This window comes from Anguilla anguilla, chromosome 16 (genome assembly GCF_013347855.1).
Source record: "Anguilla anguilla isolate fAngAng1 chromosome 16, fAngAng1.pri, whole genome shotgun sequence".
Classification (NCBI taxonomy): Eukaryota; Metazoa; Chordata; class Actinopteri; order Anguilliformes; family Anguillidae; genus Anguilla; species Anguilla anguilla.
Genome location: NC_049216.1, coordinates 1,385,559 through 1,406,497, shown reverse-complemented (window position 1 = coordinate 1,406,497; position 20,939 = coordinate 1,385,559). Strand labels below are relative to the sequence as shown.

At 39.7% G+C, this 20,939-nt stretch overlaps 1 protein-coding gene across 1 annotated transcript in view; it reads left to right on the top strand.

Annotated features, from left to right (window-relative positions):
- LOC118215529 overlaps window positions 1-20,939 on the top strand; it is a 29,026-nt gene that overhangs the window by 3,046 nt on the left and 5,041 nt on the right. The window contains exon 2 of the mRNA XM_035396419.1: window positions 70-5,501. Coding sequence (XP_035252310.1) covers window positions 70-5,492 — 5,423 coding nt within the window. The 3' untranslated portion in view covers window positions 5,493-5,501. The remainder of the gene's footprint in view (window positions 1-69; window positions 5,502-20,939) is intronic.

Here is a 20,939-nt window from a genome sequence, read left to right as displayed (position 1 = left end):
ACAAATATGCCACTGACGACCAACACCGTGCAAGTACTAAACAATACAGCATAGACAAATATGCCACAAATCAACAACACCGTGCAACTACAAAACAATACAGCATAGACAAATATGCCACTCATGACCAACACCGTGCAAGTACAAAACAGTACAGCATAGACAAATATGCCACAGATCAACAACACAAGGAAAATCTGAAACAGTGCAATATTACCAGAAGGATTGAATCAAAGAAACTAAGACAACAAATGGACTACATTGTTCAGCAATTCAAAGCCAAGGTTAGCACTGGTCCCCAATATGTCTGCTCTGTATGCCATCGACAGTTGTTTAAACATCAAGTCATACAATGTAAAAAAGACACATATGGAAAAAAAGGGAATGCTACAGCTTCATTGGCCAGTAAATGCATTACTGAAACATACTTTCACAAATGCGAAAGCACCTGCACAGATCCTAATAGTACACTGTGGATTTGTTACACATGTCACAGAAAACTTCTTGATGGAAGAATGCCTCCGGAAAGTGTTGCTAATAATTTGGTTTTGGATCCCATTCCACCACATCTGAAGAACTTAAATTCACTCGAACAACATTTGATTGCAATAAACATTCCTTTTATGAAGATGCTTGCTTTACCGAAAGGGGGACAAAATGGTGTTCATGGACCTGTCACGTGTGTACCATCTAATCTCCCTCAGATTGCAAGTGTACTTCCAAGACCAGAGCATGATGATTTGATGATCCGTGTCAAATTAAAGAGAAAGTTAACATACAAAGGCCACTATGAATATCAATATGTAAACACTGCTGCTATTCATACAGCTTTCTCGTACTTGAAACAACATAACCCATGGTACAAAGATATTACCTTCAACCACGAATGGATTAATCCACTCAACAAAATTCAACAACCCAACAACCCTCTGTCTTTTGACAATGAAACCTGTGTTGAGATTCATCCAGAAAACACTAATGATGAAGCATCCTCTGAAACAACACCAGATGATGAACACATTGATGAATCAATTCATGATACACAGCAACATGGAATGTTCAATGATACATGTTTGCAACCTGTCGATATTGTCCAAGAGGTGATGGATCAGCACTTCGATGGAATTTTGTCTCTGGCCCCAGCACAAGACAACAACCCAGTCAGATTACTAACCAATGAAGGCAATGAAGCAAAATGCTTCCCTGTTCTTTTCCCCAAAGGAACCGGTACTTTTAACGACACCAGAGAAGAAAAGTTAACCGTATGTAGATATTTCAATAACCGCATACTCAATGCAGATGGAAGATTTGCAAAAAACCTGGACTACATTTTTTATGCACAATATTTATCTGAGATTAACCAAGTGGTCTCAAATGTATCTATTGCACTGAGAAAAGGATATGACTCTGGCAGAAAAATTACATCAGACATGCTAATCAACGAAGATTCACTTCAAAGAATTCTCCATTTTGACGAGGGATACAAATTCATGAAACCTATCAGAGGCACACCTGCTTTCTGGCAAAGTGTTCAGAAAGATCTTTTTGCTATGGTTAGACAGCTTGGAATCCCAACCTGGTTTTGTTCCTTTTCTTCAGCTGACATGCGATGGAAAGAGACATTGCAAATTTTCCTCCGGCTAGAAGGCAAACATATAAATGCTGATGATCTGGACTGGTCAGAGAGATGTGATCTCTTGAGAAAGAATCCCGTGACAGCTGCCAGAATGTTTGATCATCGCTTTCATTGTTTCCTTAAAGATGTCATCATGTCACCAGCTCAACCAATTGGAAAAATTGTTGACTACTTCTACAGAGTGGAATTTCAACAACGAGGTTCACCTCATACACATTGTCTGTTCTGGGTTGAAAATGCACCGCAAGTTGATAAAGCCGATGATGCTGATGTTGTAGCATTTATCGATCAATATGTGACATGTGAAATGCCACCTCTTGACGATAAGGAAATGCACGACATTGTCTCTACTGTGCAACAGCACAGCAAAAGGCATTCAAAGAGCTGCAGAAAAAACAAAACCGTCTGTCGCTTTAACTTCCCGCGGCCACCATCAAAAAACACTTTCATCACAAGGAATAAAATTTCTGAAGAAGAAATGCCTAGTGAGCCTAACCAAACACAACCTCAACAACAAACCAATCATCCAAGGCTTTCAATGGAACTTGCAGGACAGATTATGGAGAGGGTACGGCAAGTTGTCATGAACACTGACCTATCTTTTGATTCTGCAGATTCCCTCTTTTCATCTATTGGTATATCCCAGGACCTGTTTGAAGCTGCATACATACGGATGACCAAAAAAACCAATGTTGTTTTACACAGAAAACCATCTGATGTTTGGGTAAATCAGTATAACACACAACTTCTCCGATGCTGGAATGCAAATATGGACATTCAGTATGTTGTTGACGCCTACTCTTGCATTGTGTATATAATATCTTACATATCTAAGCAAGAGAGAGAAATGGGATTATTGCTACAGCAAGCCCAAAAAGAGGCCTCAAATAACATTGATGCTAAACTTGCCTTGCGGAAACTCGGCAGTGTTTACCTTCATAACCGAGAAGTATCTGCACAGGAGAGTATATACCGACTAACCAACATGAGACTCAAAGAGGGATCAAGAAAGGTTCAGTTCATTCCAACTGGTCAACATCCCATCAAAATGAGTCTTCCGCTTCATCTTCTTCAGAAAAGACTCAACACTGAAAATAACAGCATATGGATGAACAGCATCACAGACAAATACAAAGGAAGACCAAAAACAGAAGCATTTCCTGAAATGTGTTTGGCAACCTTTGCATCACACTACAGAATTCTGTCAAAATCAGACAAGTCATCACCTAACTCCATAAAACTGGATCAGGACTTAGGATTTGTGATGAAGAGGACACGCACAGACGCTGCTGTTGTGCGTTATGCCCGCTTCTCACGCACAAAAAATCCTGAGAAATATTACCACAGTATTCTACAGTTATTCCTTCCTCATTACAATGATTCTGAGTTAAAACCACCAAACTTCAACACATTTGAGGACTTCTATCACACAGGCTTTGTCCAAATCATCAACAGTGAACTTAAGGCTGTGAAATTCCTGGTTGACACCAATCAAAAACTCTTTGAAAAAGAAGCTGATGAAATTGACATGGCTCAAGAACATCTAAACAGAGATGGACCACCAGAAGATGCATGGTCGCTAATTTGCCCAGAATCAGAATTACAACGTCTACAGTGTCTGGAAGCAATTACCAGTCATGTAACAAACACAGAGGAAACTGATGAAATCCTTCCCGATCTGCAACCAGATAAAAGCAACACTTTCACTATCGAACCTAGGTTCTGTGGGTTGCAAAAAGACACTGCAATGTGTCTCCTACGGTCACTAAATGAAAAACAGCTGCAATTATTTTACAAGATTCGGCACTGGTGTTTACAAAAACTCAACAACGAAAACCCAGATCCATTTTATGTATTTATCACTGGAGGAGCTGGCACAGGCAAGTCCCACTTGATAAAAGCCATCAATTATGAAGCATCTCGTATCTTGTCACAGCTATCAGAAAACCCAGATGACACGCATGTCTTACTCACTGCTCCAACTGGTGTTGCTGCTTACAACATTGATGCGGCTACAATACACAATTGCTTTTCAATTGGAATAGATGTCTCATTACCATATCAACCACTTGCAGAAGAAAAAATTAATACTTTGAGAGCCAAACTCAACAAGATCCAAATACTGATTATTGATGAAATTTCAATGGTTGATCATAAACTTCTTACGTATATCCACGGACGGTTAAGACAGATCAAACAAACAGGTGACTATTCCTCTTTTGGTAAAGTGTCTATCATTGCAGTAGGGGACCTATATCAATTGCCACCAGTCAAAGGAAAACCCTTGTATACACAACCAAGTGGTGTTAACTTATGGCAAAATCATTTTGCTGTAACAGAACTCACAGAAATAGTCAGACAGAAAGACACACACTTTGCACAGTTGCTAAATCGCTTAAGAACACACAAGAAAAAGCAACCACTGCAACAACAAGATATCAACATGCTGAAAAGTCGTGAGACGGGAGAAGGAGAATTCAGTGAAGATCTTCACATTTATGCAACAAACCAACAAGTTGACACTCATAATTTTCAGATGTTGCACAAAATGTGCCCTCATACCACTTCAATTGAAGCTCAAGATTTTGACAGGGATGCTAAAACTGGTCGCCTGAAAAGAAAAATGACACACCATCTCAAAGTTTACAATACTTGTTTGGTAAATACACTGCATCTCGGCATACATGCACGTGTCATGTTACTGAAAAACATTGATGTTTCAGATGGACTTGCAAATGGAGTCTTTGGAACAGTTTCTTACATATGTTACAACGATGATGACACTTTCCCATCAAGGATATATGTCACCTTTGATGATGAAAAAGTCGGAAAAATGGCTCGAAATAAGAAACCATCTTCCAAACCTGGACTGGAAAAAGCCACACCAATTGAGCCTGAAGAGGACAAAATAACAAACAGTGGTGGTGTGAGACGTCAGTTTGCTCTGAAGTTAGCTTGGGCTTGCACTGTTCACAAAGTGCAAGGTTTAACAGTGGAGAAAGCTGTTGTCTCTCTCAACAAAATGTTTAGCTCTGGACAAGCATATGTAGCACTGAGTCGTGTAACATCTCTTGAAGGACTCATCATCGATGATTTTAAAGCCACTGCTATATATGCTAATGACACAATTCACACTTCAATACAAAACATGCCTGCATTCATTGAGCCACCACTTCAATCCTTCAATACAACTTACAGAATCTTTCTGCACAATGTTCAAGGGCTTTCTGCTCATATCGAAGACATTCGATGTGATCACAGATATTTTGCAGCTGATGTCATTTGTGTGACAGAAACATGGCTACAACAACAACATTCTACCCAAGACACTCATCTCAACACCTTTTCATTTCACAGCAAACCAAGGTGCCTTGCATATGATGACACTGAACATATCTTCATGGAACTAAAGAAACAGCAGCATGGTGGTGTTGGACTTTACTTTAAAAATGATGCAGACTGCAACATCACCCATTTGCCATGTCTAAACATTGAATGTTTAACATTCAGCATAAAGTCACTAGAAGCAAACGTTGCCATCCTCTACAGACCACCATCTTACAGTTTGGTTACTTTCAGAACAAAACTGTTGCATTTGATTCATCATCTAGACACATTCTTGGGAACCAAAATAATCATGGGCGACTTCAATGAAAATCTCTTCATTACACAAACTGTTCAAGATTTCATGCAGCAACATGGATACACCCAACTTGTTAAACAAGCAACTACTGAAAAGGCCACCTTAATCGACCATATCTATGTCAAAAATAACACAGCTTATCAAATTGATATTCAAATAATGCAAACATATTTCAGTTTCCATAACTGTATTGTTATGGATGTTTTCCAGTAAATCCGGTACATTGATTTATTTGTCCCAGCCCATCTGTGAATAGGCCCTCCTCTCCGTGCACACTCAAAACGTGATCATGCACAGGAGGAAGATTTGTTCTTGGCTTTTCCCCACAGACAACACAGCTGGTCTAATTCCTGAATACAATCAATCCACAGTTCACAAATGGTTCGTCTCATTAACACCTCTGCAGACATTTTTCCCTAACTGATCAACTTAACTCTCATACGTTCCTCTCCCTATGTTCTTAACAAAACACTGTCAATCTCCAAGACCCAACTCTTCAAATAAGTTATTAGCAAGCAGGTAAAGACCCTAGCTAGTAAGGATAGATATAACTTAACATTACAATACAGCTGGCTTGTCAAGGTTAGCAGGCTGTAAAATTTTCCCCTCTTGTTTACATTTTGGACAGATGTGGCAAGTGACTACACCTATCCATGTTTCAGTTACAGCACTTTCAACACAAGCAATATCGAAAGCGCTATCCAAAAATTTCTTCTAATCATGAAGACATTTTGGGATACATTTTGAAAATAGAAAACCAATATGCACCACAATTATATCAACAAATACCATCTCTGGGCAAACAACACTATATTCTGTAAATACATTGCACTACTTGACCCCATTTCCAGTATGAACATGATTTCTTGACGATGAACAGGGTAAGAGCATCACTTTGAAAAGCACAACGAATAATTACGCATTCTCTTTATATTACTGCACTTTCTGGTTTTCCTTTTTTCTTTCCTTTATCCTCAGGTGAACACAGACCTCCGAAACCAGCTTCAAGGAACAACACCTGGCTGCCTACTTCAGCATCTCCATAAATGGACCCCATCTTGACGCCTTCCCATATGATAGTGCATTGGAATATGTTCCCACAAAGCCCCATAAAATAAGACGTTGAAACAAACAGTGCACACTTTGCAACAGGTAGGCTGTGCAGCAGTCACTTAAAGTGTAGCAATGCAGCACTCACTGTATATTTTCCCATTTATTTCACAAACTACCAATTGGGCACTCACTGTATATACGCTTTCCAGTTCTTTCACACAAATTAAAGCTATTATATAGACTTCCCTTCGCGTTTCTCTGCTCTTGCCATTTTACTTATGATTTCACTCTGTATTTTTCTCTTTATTTATATTACAATTAAAGAAATTTACTTAATCTTTTTGTGATCTCTTGTCTTTTTTCTTTGTGATTTTCCTTTTCACATGTTTCATTTCCATAGATTTTCACTTGATGTTTTCTAATCTCTTGCCATTTTGTTCATGATTTTTATTTGTCTTTTCACATTTTTTTTGCATACATTTTTACTTGGTCTTTTTCTCATCACATGCCATTTTATTTGCGATTCCCAGTCTTTTCTGTGTCATTTTCCAAAACACTTTCAAATAAACAATTACTTTTCTCCTATTACTGGTTACATTAAATAATACATTTAAATATGCATTTTATTGTTGTAACACTATAGTCCTATGCTTATTGATATGTTGAACAGGCTTCAAGTTAAAGGTTGTTAATAAACTAGGTTTTTTATGAATTGTGAATTTGAAAATGAGATCAACCCTTGTGGACATAACGTTTCTGATCTATTAAGGTCATTTTTGTATTGTTAGGTACCGAGTATCGAATTAGCACCGTTGAAGTTTCAAGTATCATTTCAGTATTGAGCATCGTAATACTAAACCTGGTATCAGTATCAAAGTCAAAATTTCGGTATCGTGACAACACTACTGTGACGCCTTTTTTAGTTGCGGCGCAGAAACACTGCAGCTGTGCATGCACGCCGGACCATCTAAGTGTTACGACATGCCATCTAAGTGTTACGACATAGTAAAGGCCTTGACGGGAAGGGGCCAGGACACATCCATGGCGACGTGACTAAGTCATCCGACAGCGTCTCTTAGCTCAAAATTGGCCATGAGTCATCAATATTTCATACGATCATCACGATATTCAGTAGATATGTTGGGTGAAGGCGTATGATCATGAGGACAAAGCCATTTAAAAATCGCTCCATAGGGGGCGCGATGCTGCCAATGCTTGGACCCCTTCCAACGCCGCTTGCGGCTTTAATTATTCTTATTTTTCTCCGCTAAAAGTGTCTGAGGCTCAGCGACCATAAGTCCTGGAGCAACCAAATTTGGCAGGTGGGTTCCTATGGGCCCCCACTACTCAGGCACTAAAAAGCACGTACGTGGGCCAGATGGTGGCGCTATAACAAAGGGTTTTGCATAAAAGGCCATAACTGTCACACCATAAGTCAGATCAACACAAAACTTCATCGACCTATGCATCTGAACGTGCTCTACAACTTTGCCATTGGCCCCACCTATGTCCGCCATATTATTTGCCCGCCAATTAGACTTTTTAGTTGGGGTGTGGCAGTTTTCTCGGCAAATATGTCTGAGGCTCAGCAACCATAAGTTGTAGACCAACCAAATTTGGTAGGTGGGTTCCTATGGCCCCCCACTACTCAGGCACTAAAAATCACCTATGTCGGCCAGATGGTGGCGCTATAACCAAGGATCATATTTTAAAAGGCCATAACTCCCACACCGTAAGTCTGATCAACACAAAACTTCATCAACTGATGCATCTGAATGTGCACTACAACTTTCCTATTGGGAGCACCTACGTCCGCCGTATGGTTTGCACACCATTTGGCCTTTTTCATTAGGTGGGGTGCGGAAAAGCCGGAGCTCCAAATCTAAACGGTTACGACATCGAGTAAACTTCTTTACGGCAAGCGACAACCATGGCGACGCAAGTAATCCGACATCTTAGGTCTAGTTTTTATCAGTGAAAAGACGGTCTGACAGTGCCACCTAGCGTGCATGCTAGGATAGGCTACCCAAAGTTTTTCAGTAAAACCTTTCTGAGAGGACGAATAATTACTTTTCTTTGGCATGGATCCATTTGAAGACAGTATCGGGTGAGTTCGTTAAGTCTTTAAATCTGTCATTATGGTGAGAAAAAGCTAAACAATTTTATTGGTAGGTTTTGAGTTTCTGTGCAAATGCGCGAAAACATGCTGGTATAATAAAACAATGACGGTAATACATACATAGTCCGCTTCGTTCCGTTGCTACCATAACATAACAGACTATCTTGTGTCTACAGCTGCAGCTTCTCGCTGCAATTTCTAACATTGAATATTCACAAAAGACGCAATTTATACTGTACTCTGCCAATGTCTACATAAATAATACGCTACGGTAAAGCTTTGAGAGGATGAATCATTACTTTTCTTTGACATGGATCCATTTGAAGACAATAACAGGTGAGTTCGTTTACTCTTTAAATCCGTCATTATGCTGAGAAACAGCTAAACCATTTTATTTATGGGTTCTGAGTTTCTGTGCAAACGCGCGAAAACACGCTGGTATAATGAAATAATAACGGTAGCCTAATACATATATAGTCCGCTTCGTTCCGTTGCTACCATAACATAACGACCTAGAGCTGCAGTTTCTCGCTGCAATTACTAATATTGAATATAAACAAAAGACGCAATTTATGCTGTAGTCTGCCAATGTCTAGATAAATAATACGGTCCGTTTGAAGACAATATCGGGTGAGTTCGTTTAGTCTTTAAATCCGTCATTATGCTGCGTGAAATCGTATTCTCAATTTAATCTCTAAATTGACTGTAAGCTTAGGGTTGTAACTATGTAGTTGTTTCGTAGGTGACTTAACTCGTCTTAACTATTGCTTGTATTTGTGCATGGACTGCGTTGTTGCTGTTCTTGTCTGTGTTACTGTTAATCAGTGTAACCTACAGGGTTTAAGTTGAACAATGCGGTTGTTCCCTGCACTTAGAACGGTAGGTTACTGCCCTCTAGGGTTTTCGACACACTTGTTCCTGGTTATGGTTATACATTTTGTTGTACATCGCTCTGGATAAGAGCGTCTGCCAAATGCCTGTAATGTAATGCAATATTCCGTAGCAACAAGATGAACCCGACATTATCTCTAAAATATGCCAATACAGCAGTGAAAACGCTGCTAACTGAATGACGAAATAAGCGAGACTAACTTTTTTTAAAAAATTACCATGTCATTCTACAGTCAATATCTGGGACTACACATTGAATAAATATACAATCTTACCATTGGTTTTACGCGTAGAGATGTCCCTTTTGTGAATGAGTGGCCATATATTGTCTTGGATAATCCGTTTGTGAAATGTCGGATTTTTTCTAAAATAGCTGTGCGTAATACCACACCTGTTGCGTACGGCGTTGTCGTTCTTCTTAGTCCAATTTGGCTTGATTGACAGTTCATTTATTCAGTAGGTGAGATTATAAACTTTCTAACGATGTATAACATGTCTGATTTTTCTTTTGGAATAGCGTTTTATAGGTCAGCGTTACTAAAACTCATCTCATCTGCCAATGTCTAAATAAATAAATTAAACGGTAGGCTTCTTTGCGAGCAGCACGCAATTCGCGAGTTGATGTTCAGTCTTTCTTCCGTTTTTTTTTATGTCGTATTTATTATTTGAAATGTGCATTCATGTGTTATTATTCTATGTCTCTGTGGCGCTGTGAAATGTGCATTCTCTGCTAAGCTGAGCAATGGATTGGAATATGTGTCTGAGGTAGTGTTGCACGGTATACCAAAACTTCAGCACTTTCTCGGTACTTAAAAAAAAAAAAAAAAAAAACGGTTTCGTATTTGAATTTTCCGACGTTCTGTAGTTCTGCGTCAAATGTAAAAGCCAGGGAAATGTGTCTCCCTCATTACTGATTCAGAGGATGAAAAGTGTAGTTTGTCAGAATCTTCGCTAGATGGCAGTAGCAACTAAGGTTGCCAAGTGAGGTGACCTGCGCTTGTGCATTCTCTTCCCTGATACAGCGCAAGCTTTGACTCAGTTCACTTCAGTAGCAATAGGTGTTCCAATTTGGAAATATTTTATTATAGATAGATGCTGTATTGTTATTACAATATGCTGTTTTTAAATCTATTTAAAGGTGAAAGACCTGTTTTAAAGATTATTTAGTTTACAACTGTTAAATTTCAGAAATATATTTAACATATTTCACCATTGTTCAGTGTTGTAACACTATAGGCCTATGCATATTCATATGTTGCAGAGGCTTCAACTTAAAGGTTGTTAATGAACCAGGTTGTTCATAAACCATGAATTTGAAAATGAGGTCAGCCCTTGTGGACATTACGTTCCTGATCTATTAAGGTAATTTCAGTATCGTTAGGTACCGAGTATTTTATCAGTATCGAGTATCGTGATACTAAACCTGGTATCGGTATCAAAGTCAAAATTTTGGTATCGTGACAACACTAGTGTGGCGCTTTTTTTAGTTGCGGCAGGGAAGCGCTGCAGCTGTACATACACGCTCGGCCATCTAAGTGTTACGACATGCCATCTAAATGTTACGACACAGTCAAGGCCTTGACGGGAAGCGGCCAGGACACATCCATGGCGACGTAACTAAGTCATCCGACAGCGTCTCTTAGCTCAAAATTGGCCATAACTCATCAATATATCATACGATCATCACGATATTCAGTAGATATGTTGGGTGAAGGCATATGATCATGAGGACAGAGCCTTTTTAAAATCGCTCCATAGGGGGCGCGATGCTGCCACTGCTTGGACCCCTTCCAACGCCGCTTGCGGCTTTAATTATTATTATTATTCTTATTTTTCTCCGCTAAAAGCGTCTGAGGCTCAGCAACCATAAGTCCTGGAGCAACCAAATTTAGCAGGTGGGTTCCTATGGGCCCCCACTACTCAGGCACTAAAAACCATGTACGTCGGCCAGATGGTGGCGCTACAACAAAGGGTTTTGCGTAAAAGGCCATAACTCCCACACCATAAGTTAGATAAACACAAAACTTTATAGATCCATGCCTCTGAACGTGCTCTACACTTTTGCCATTGGGACCACCTGTGTCCGCCATATTGTTTTCCCGCCATTTTAACTTTATCGTTGGGGCGTGGCAGCTTTCTCCGCTAAAATGTCTGAGGCTCAGCAACCATATGTTGTAGACCAACCAAATTTGGTAGGTGCGTTCCTGTGGCTCCCCACTACTCAGGCACTAAAAATCACCCATGTTGGCCAGATGGTGGCGCTATAACAAAGGATTATAATTTAAAAGGTCATAACTCCCACACCGTAAGTCAGATCAACACAAAACTTAATCGACTGATGCATCTGAATGTGCTCTACAACTTTCCTATTGGGAGCACCTATGTCCGCCGTATGGTTTGCACACCATTTGGCCTTTTTCATTAGGTGGGGTGCGGAAAAAGCTGGAGCTCCAAATCTAAACGGTTACGACATCGAGTAAACTTCTTTACGGCAAGCGACAACCATGGCGACGCTAGTTTTTATCAGTGAAAGCACGGTCTGACACTGCCACCTAGCGTGCATGCTAGGATAGGCGACCAAAAGTTTTTCAGTAAAAGCTTTCTGAGAGGATGAATAATTACTTTTCTTTGGCATGGATCCATTTGAAGACAGTATCGGGTGAGTTCGTTTAGTCTTTGAATCTGTCATTATGCTGAGAAATAGTTAAACCATTTTATTGATAGGTTCTGAGTTTCTGTGCACACGCGCGAAAACACGCTGGTATAATAAAACAATGACGGTAATACATATATAGTCCGCTTCGTTCCGTTGCTACCATAACATAACAGACTATCTTATGTCTACAGCTGCAGTTCTCGCTGCAATTTCAAACATTGAATATTCACAAAAGACGCAATTTATGCTGTACTTTGCCAATGTCTAAATAAATAATACGCTACGGTAAAGCTTTGAGAGGATGAATCATTACTTTTCTTTGGCATGGATCCATTTGAAGACAATATCGGATGAGTTCGTTCAGTCTTTAAATCTGTCATTATGGTGAGAAATAGCTAAACCATTGTATTGATAGGTTCTGAGTTTCAGTGCACACGCGCGAAAACACGCTGGTATAATGAAACAATGACGGTAGCCTAATACATATATAGTCCGCTTCGTTCCGTTGCTACCATAACATAACAGACTATCTTGTGTCTACAGCTGCAGTTTCTCGCTGCAATTTCAAACATTGAATATTCACAAAAGACGCAATTTATGCTGTACTTTGCCAATGTCTAAATAAATAATACGCTCAGGTAAAGCTTTGAGAGGATGAATAATTACTTTTCTTTGGCATGGATCCATTTGAAGACAGTATCGGGTGAGTTCGTTAAATCTTTAAATCTGTCATTATGCTGAGAAATAGCTATACCATTTCATTGATAGGTTCCGAGTTTCTGTGCAAACGCGCGAAAACACGCTGGTATAATGAAACAATGACGGTAGCCTAATACATATATGGTCCGCTTCGTTCCGTTGCTACCATAACATAACGACCTACAGCTGCAGTTTCTCGCTGCAATTACTAATATTGAATATAAACAAAAGACGCATTTTACGCTGTAGTCTGCCAATGTCTAAAATAATACGGTCCATTTGAAGACAACATCGGGTGAGTTCGTTTAGTCTTTAAATCCGTCATTGTGCTGAGAAATCGTATTCTCAATTTAATTTCTAAATTGACTGTAAGCTAGGGTTGTAACTAGGTAGTTGTTCCGTAGGTGACTTAGTCTTAACTCGTCTTAACTATTGCTTGAATGTTCTCATAGACTGCGTTGTTGCTGTTCTTGTTTGTGTTAGCGTTAATCAGTTTAACCTACTGGGTCCAAGTTGAACTATGCGGATGTTTCCTGCACTTGGAACGGTATTTCTCTCTAGGGTTTTCGGCACACTAATTCCTGGTTATGGTTATACATTTTGTTGTACGTCGCTCTGGATAAGAGCGTCTGCCAAATGCCTGTATTGTAATGTAATGTAATATTTCGTAGCAACAAGATAAACCCGACATTAGCCCTAAAATATGCCAATACAGCAGTGACAACGCTGCTCACTGAATAACGAAATAAACGAGACAAAGTTTAAAAAAAAAAACTATGCCATGTCATTCTACATTCAATATCTGGAACTAAACTTTGAATAATTATACAATCTTACCACTGGTTTCACGCGTAGAGATGTCCCTTTTGCGACTGAGTGGTCATATATTGTCTTGGACAATCCGTTTGCGAAATATACGCGCATCTGTCACTCCTGGCTCGGCTATCTTCAATAATAGCTGTGCGTAATACCACACCTGTTGCTTACGTCGTTGTCGCTCTTTTTAGGGCAACATGGCTTCATTGACAACTCATTTATTTCGTAGGTGAGAGTATAAGCTTTCTAACGATGTATAACATGTCTGATTTTGCTTTTGGGATAGCGTTTTATAGGTCAGCGTAACCGAACATTTTCTCATCTGCCAATAAATAAATAAAACGGTCGGCTGCTCTGCGCATAGGTCGCGACTCGATAACTCATCTTTTGTTTCGTTTTTTCTCAATGTCGTATTTATTATTTGAAATGTGTATTTATGTGTTATTCTATCTGTCTCTGAGGCGCTCTGAAATGTGCATTCTCTGCTAAACTGAGCAATGGATTGGAATATGTGTCTGGCGTAGTTTTGCACACTATACCAAAACTTCAGCACTTTCTCGGTACTTAAAAAAAAAAAAAAAAAAAAAAACGGTTTCGTATTTGAATTTTCCAACGTTCGGTAGTTCTGCCTCAAATGTAAAAGCCAGGGAAATGTGTCTCCCGCATTACTGATTTAGAGGATGAAAAGTGTAGTTTGTCAGAATCTTCGCTAGATGACAGTAGCAACTAAGGTTGGCAAGTGAGGTGACCTGCGCTTGTGCATTCACTTCCCTGGATACAGCGCAAGCTTTGACTCAGTTCACTTCAGTAGCAATAGGTGTTCCAATTTGGAAATATTTTATTATAGATAGATGCTTTATTGTTATTAAAATATGCTGTTTTTAAATCTATTTAAAGGTGAAAGACCTGTTTTAAAGAGTATTTACTTTACAACTGTTTAATTTTTGAAATATATTTAACATATTTTTCTATTTTTCAGTGTTGTAACACTATAGGCCTATGCATATTAATATGTTGAAGAGACTTCAACTTACAGGTTGTTAATGAACCAGGTTGTTAATAAACCATGAATTAGAAAATGAGGTCAACCCTTGTGGACATTACGTTTCTGATCTATTAAGGTAATTTCAGTATCGTTAGGTACCGAGTATCGAATTAGCACCGTTTAAGTTTCAAGTATCATTTCAGTATTGAGTATCGTAATACTAAACCTGGTACGAGTATCAAAGTCAAAATTTCGGTATCGTGACAACACTAGTGTGACGCCTTTTTTAGTTGCGGCGCAGAAACGCTGCAGCTGTGCATGCACACCGGACCATCTAAGTGTTATGACATGCCATCTAAGTGTTACGACATAGTAAAGGCCTTGACGGGAAGCGGCCAGGACACATCCATGGCGACGTAACTAAGTCATCCGACAGCGTCTCTTAGCTCAAAATTGGCCATAAGTCATCAATATATCATACGATCATCATGATATTCAGTAGATATGTTGGGAGAAGGCGTATGATCGTGAGGACAAAGCCATTTTAAAATCCCTCCATAGGGGGCGCGATGCTCCCACTGCTTGGACCCCTTCCAACGCCGCTTGCGGCTTTAATTAGGGGTCCAAGCAGCGAAGCTGGTGGAACCCTATTGTATTTGTTAAAATTATTATTATTATTATTCTTATTTTTCTCCGCTAAAAGTGTCTGAGGCTCAGCGACCATAAGTCCTGGAGCAACCAAATTTGGCAGGTGGGTTCCTATGGGCCCCCACTACTCAGGCACTAAAAACCACGTACGTGGGCCAGATGGTGGCGCTATAACAAAGGGTTTTGCATAAAAGGCCATAACTGTCACACCATAAGTCAGATCAACACAAAACTTCATCGACCTATGCATCTGAACGTGCTCTACAACTTTGCCATTGGCCCCACCTATGTCCGCCATATTATTTGCCCGCCATTTAGACTTTTTAGTTGGGGTGTGGCAGTTTTCTTGGCAAAAATGTCTGAGGCTCAGCAACCATAAGTTGTAGACCAACCAACTTTGGTAGGTGGGTTCCTATGGCCCCCCACTACTCAGGCACTAAAAATCACCTATGTCGGCCAGATGGTGGCGCTATAACAAAAGATCATACTTTAAAAGGCCATAACTCCCACACCGTAAGTCTGATCAACACAAAACTTCATCAACTGATGCATCTGAATGTGCTCTACAACTTTCCTATTGGGAGCACCTACGTCCGCCGTATGGTTTGCACACCATTTGGCCTTTTTCATTAGGTGGGGTGCGGAAAAGCCGGAGCTCCAAATCTAAACGGTTACGACATCGAGTAAACTTCTTTACGGCAAGCGACAACCATGGCGACGCAAGTAATCCGACATCGTAGGTCTAGTTTTTATCAGTGAAAAGACGGTCTGACAGTGCCACCTAGCGTGCATGCTAGGATAGGCTACCCAAAGTTTTTCAGTAAAACTTTTCTGAGAGGACGAATAATTACTTTTCTTTGGCATGGATCCATTTGAAGACAGTATCGGGTGAGTTCGTTAAGTCTTTAAATCTGTCATTATGGTGAGAAAAAGCTAAACAATTTTAATGGTAGTTTTTGAGTTTCTGTGCAAACGCGCGAAAACACGCTGGTACAATAAAACAATGACGGTAATACATACACAGTCCGCTTCGTTTCGTTGCTACCATAACATAACAGACTATCTTGTGTCTACAGCTGCAGTTTCTCGCTGCAATTTCTAACATTGAATATTCACAAAAGACGCAATTTATACTGTACTCTGCCAATGTCTACATAAATAATACGCTACGGTAAAGCTTTGAGAGGATGAATCATTACTTTTCTTTGACATGGATCCATTTGAAGACAATAACAGGTGAGTTCGTTTACTCTTTAAATCCGTCATTATGCTGAGAAACAGCTAAACCATTTTATTTATGGGTTCTGAGTTTCTGTGCAAACGCGCGAAAACACGCTGGTATAATGAAATAATAACGGTAGCCTAATACATATATAGTCCGCTTCGTTCCGTTGCTACCATAACATAACGACCTACAGCTGCAGTTTCTCACTGCAATTACTAATATTGAATATAAACAAAAGACGCAATTTATGCTGTAGTCTGCCAATGTCAAAATAAATAATACGGTCAATTTGAAGACAATATCGAGTGAGTTCGTTTAGTCTTTAAATCCGTCATTATGCTGAGAGAAATCGTATTCTCAATTTAATCTCTAAATTGACTGTAAGCTTAGGGTTGTAACTAGGTAGTTGTTTCGTAGGTGACTTAGTTTTAACTCGTCTTAACTATTGCTTGAATTTTTTCATAGACTGCGTTGTTGCTGTTCTTGTCTGTGTTAGTGTTAATCAGTGTAACCTACAGGGTTTAAGTTGAACAATGCGGTTGTTCCCTGCACTTAGAACGGTAGGCTACTGCCCTCTAGGGTTTTCGACACACTTGTTCCTGGTTATGGTTATACATTTTGTTGTACATCGCTCTGGATAAGAGCGTCTGCCAAATGCCTGTAATGTAATGCAATAATCCGTAGCAACAAGATGAACCCGACATTAGCCCTAAAATATGCCAATACAGCAGTGAAAACGCTGCTAACTGAATGACGAAATAAGCGAGACTAACTTTTTAAAAAAAATTACCACGTCATTCTACAGTCAATATCTGGGACTAAACATTGAATAGATATACAATATTACCATTGGTTTTACGCGTAGAGATGTCCCTTTTGCGAATGAGTGGCCATATATTGTCTTGGATAATCCGTTTGTGAAATGTCGGATTTTTTCAAAAATAGCTGTGCGTAATACCACACCTGTTGCGTACGGCGTTGTCGTTCTTCTTAGTCCAATTTGGCTTGATTGACAGTTCATTTATTCAGTAGGTGAGATTATAAGCTTTCTAACGATGTATAACATGTCTGATTTTGCTTTTTGAATAGCGTTTTATAGGTCAGCGTTACTAAAACTCTTCTCATCTGCCAATGTCTAAATAAATAAATAAAACGTTGGCTTCTTTGCGAGCAGCACAAAATTCGCGAGTTGATATTCAGTCTTTCTTCCGTTTTTTCTCAATGTCGTATTTATTATTTGAAATGTGCATTCATGTGTTATTATTCTATCTGTCTCTGTGGCGCTCTGAAATGTGCATTCTGTTTCATTATCTGTGCTAAGCTGAGCAATGGATTGGAATATGTGTCTGACGTAGTGTTGCACGGTATACCAAAACTTCAGCACTTTCTCGGTACTTAAAAAAAAAAAAAAAAAAACGGTTTCGTATTTGAATTTTCCGACGTTCGGTAGTTCTGCCTCAAATGTAAAAGCCAGGGAAATGTGTCTCCCGCATTACTGATTTAGAGGATGAAAAGTGTAGTTTGTCAGAATCTTCGCTAGATGGCAGTAGCAACTAAGGTTGCCAAGTGAGGTGACCTGCGCTTTTACATTCACTTCCCTGATACAGCGCAAGCTTTGACTCAGTTCACTTCAGTAGCAATAGGTGTTCCAGTTTGGAAATATTTTATTATAGATAGATGCTATATTGTTATTAAAATATGCTGGTTTTAAATCTATTTAAAGGTGAAAGACCTGTTTTAAAGATTATTTACTTTACAACTGTTAACTTTTTGACATATATATATCAGTATCAAAGTCAAAATTTCGGTATCGTGACAACACTAGTGTGACGCCTTTTTTAGTTGCGGCGCAGAAACACTGCAGCTGTGCATGCACACCGGACCATCTAAGTGTTATGACATGCCATCTAAGTGTTACGACATAGTAAAGGCCTTGACGGGAGGGCGGCCAGGACACATCCATGGCGACGTAACTAAGTCATCCGACAGCGTCTCTTAGCTCAAAATTGGCCATAACTCATCAATATATCATACGATCATCGTGATATTCAGTAGATATGTTGGGTGAAGGCATATGATCGTGAGGCCAAAGCCTTTTTAAAATCGCTCCATAGGGGGCGCGATGCTGCCACTGCTTGGACCCCTTCCAACGCCGCTTGCGGCTTTAATTATTCTTATTTTTCTCCGCTAAAAGTGTCTGAGGCTCAGCAACCATAAGTCCTGGAGCAACCAAATTTGGCAGGTGGGTTCCTATGGGCCCCCACTACTCAGGCACTAAAAACCACGTACGTCGGCCAGATGGTGGCGCTATAACAAAGGGTTTTGCGTAAAAGGCCATAACTCCCACACCATAAGTTAGATGAACACAAAACTTCATCGATCTATGCCTCTGAACGTGCTCTATACTTTTGCCATTGGGACCACCTTTGTCCGCCATATTGTTTGCCTGCCATTTAGACTTTTTAGTTGGGGCGTGGCAGTTTTCTCTGCAAAAATGTCTGAGGCTCAGCAACCATAAGTTGTAGACCAACCAAATTTGGTAGGTGGGTTCCTATGGCACCCCACTACCCAGGCACTAAAAATCACCTATGTCGGCCAGATGGTGGCGCTATAACAAAGGATCATAGTTTAAAAGGCCATAACTCCCACACCGTAAGTCAGATCAACACAAAACTTCATCGACTGATGCATCTGAATATGCTCTACAACTTTCCTATTGGGAGCACCTATGTCCGCCATATGGTTTGCACACCATTTGGACTTTTTCATTAGGTGGGGTGCGGAAAAGCTGGAGCTCCAAATCCAAACGATTACGACATCGAGTAAACTTCTTTACGGCAAGCGACAACCATGGCGACGCTAGTTTTTATCAGTGAAAGCACGGTCTGACACTGCCACCTAGCGTGCATGCTAAGATCGGCTACCCAAAGTTTCTTCGTAAAAGCTTTCTGAGAGGATGAATAATTACTTTTATTTGGCATGGATCCATTTGAAGACAGTATCGGGTGAGTTCGTTTAGTCTTTGAATCTGTCATTATGCTGAGAAACAGCTAAACCATTTTATTTATTGGTTGTGAGTTTCTGTGAAAACGCGCGAAAACACGCTGGTCTAATGAAACAATGACGGTAGCCTAATACATATATTGTCCGCTTCGTTCCGTTGCTATCATAACATAATGACCTACAGCTGCAGTTTCTCGCTGCATTTACTAATATTGAATATAAACAAAAGACGCAATTTATGCTGTAAATCGTATCCTCAATTTAATCTCTAAATCGACTGTAAGTTTAGGGTTGTAACTAGGTAGTTGTTTCGTAGGTGACTTAACTCGTCTTAACTATTGCCGTAGGGTCTTGTTTTTATCAGTGAGGAGACGGTCTGACCGTCGGGAAGCATTGGAAGAGAGTGACCGTGAGTTCGTTTAATTTTTATAATTTTTTTAAAAATAATTTTTTAGGTTCTGAGTTTCTGTGCAAACGCGCGAAAACACGCTGGTATAATGAAACAATGACGGTAGCCTAATACATATATAGTCCGCTTCGTTCCGTTGCTACCATAACATAACGACCTACAGCTGCAGTTTCTCGCTGCAATCACTAATATTGAATAAAAACAAAAGACGCAATTAATGCTGTAGTCTGCCAATGTCTAAATAAATAATACGGTCCATTTGAAGACAATATCGGGTGAGTTCCTTTAGTCTTTAAATCTGTCATTATGCTGAGAGAAATCGTATTCTCAATTTAATCTCTAAATTGACTGTAAGCTTAGGGTTGTAACTAGGTAGTTGTTTCGTAGGGGACTTAACTCGTCTTAACTATTGCATAGACTGCGTTGTTGCTGTTCTTGTTTGTGTTAGTGTTAATCAGTTTAACCTACAGGGTCCAAGTTGAACCATACGGTTGTTCCCTGCACTTAAAACGGTAGGCTGCTGCCCTCTAGGGTTTTCGATATACTTGTCCCTGGTTATGGTTATACATTTTGTTGTACGTCGCTCTGGATAAGAGCGTCTGCCAAATGCCTGTAATGTAATTTAATGTTCCGTAGCAACAAGATAAACCCCACGTTAGCCCTAAAACATGCCAATACAGCAGTGAAAACGCTGCTCACTGAATAACGACATAAACGAGACAAAGTTTTTTTTCAAAATTATGCCATGTCATTTATATTCAATATCTGGGACTAAACATTGAATAAATATACAATCTTACCATTGGTTTTACGCGTAGAGATGTCCCTTTTGCGACTGAGTGGTCACATATTGTCTTGGACAATCCGTTTGTGAAATGTCGGATTTCACTGGTGTGCTTATTCAACCTGTTGTGCGTTTTCTCTTAGTTCCATTGGCTTGATGACAGTTCATTTATTCAGTAGGTGAGGATTATAAGCTTTCTAACGATGTATAACATGTCTGATTATGCTTTTGGATATAGCGGTTTATAGGTCAGCGTTACTACACGAAAATTTTCTCATCGTGCCCAATGTTCTAATAAATATTAAGACGGTAGGCTTCTTGTTGCCAGCAGCACGCAATCGCGAGTTGCATATTCAGGTTACTTTCCTTCCG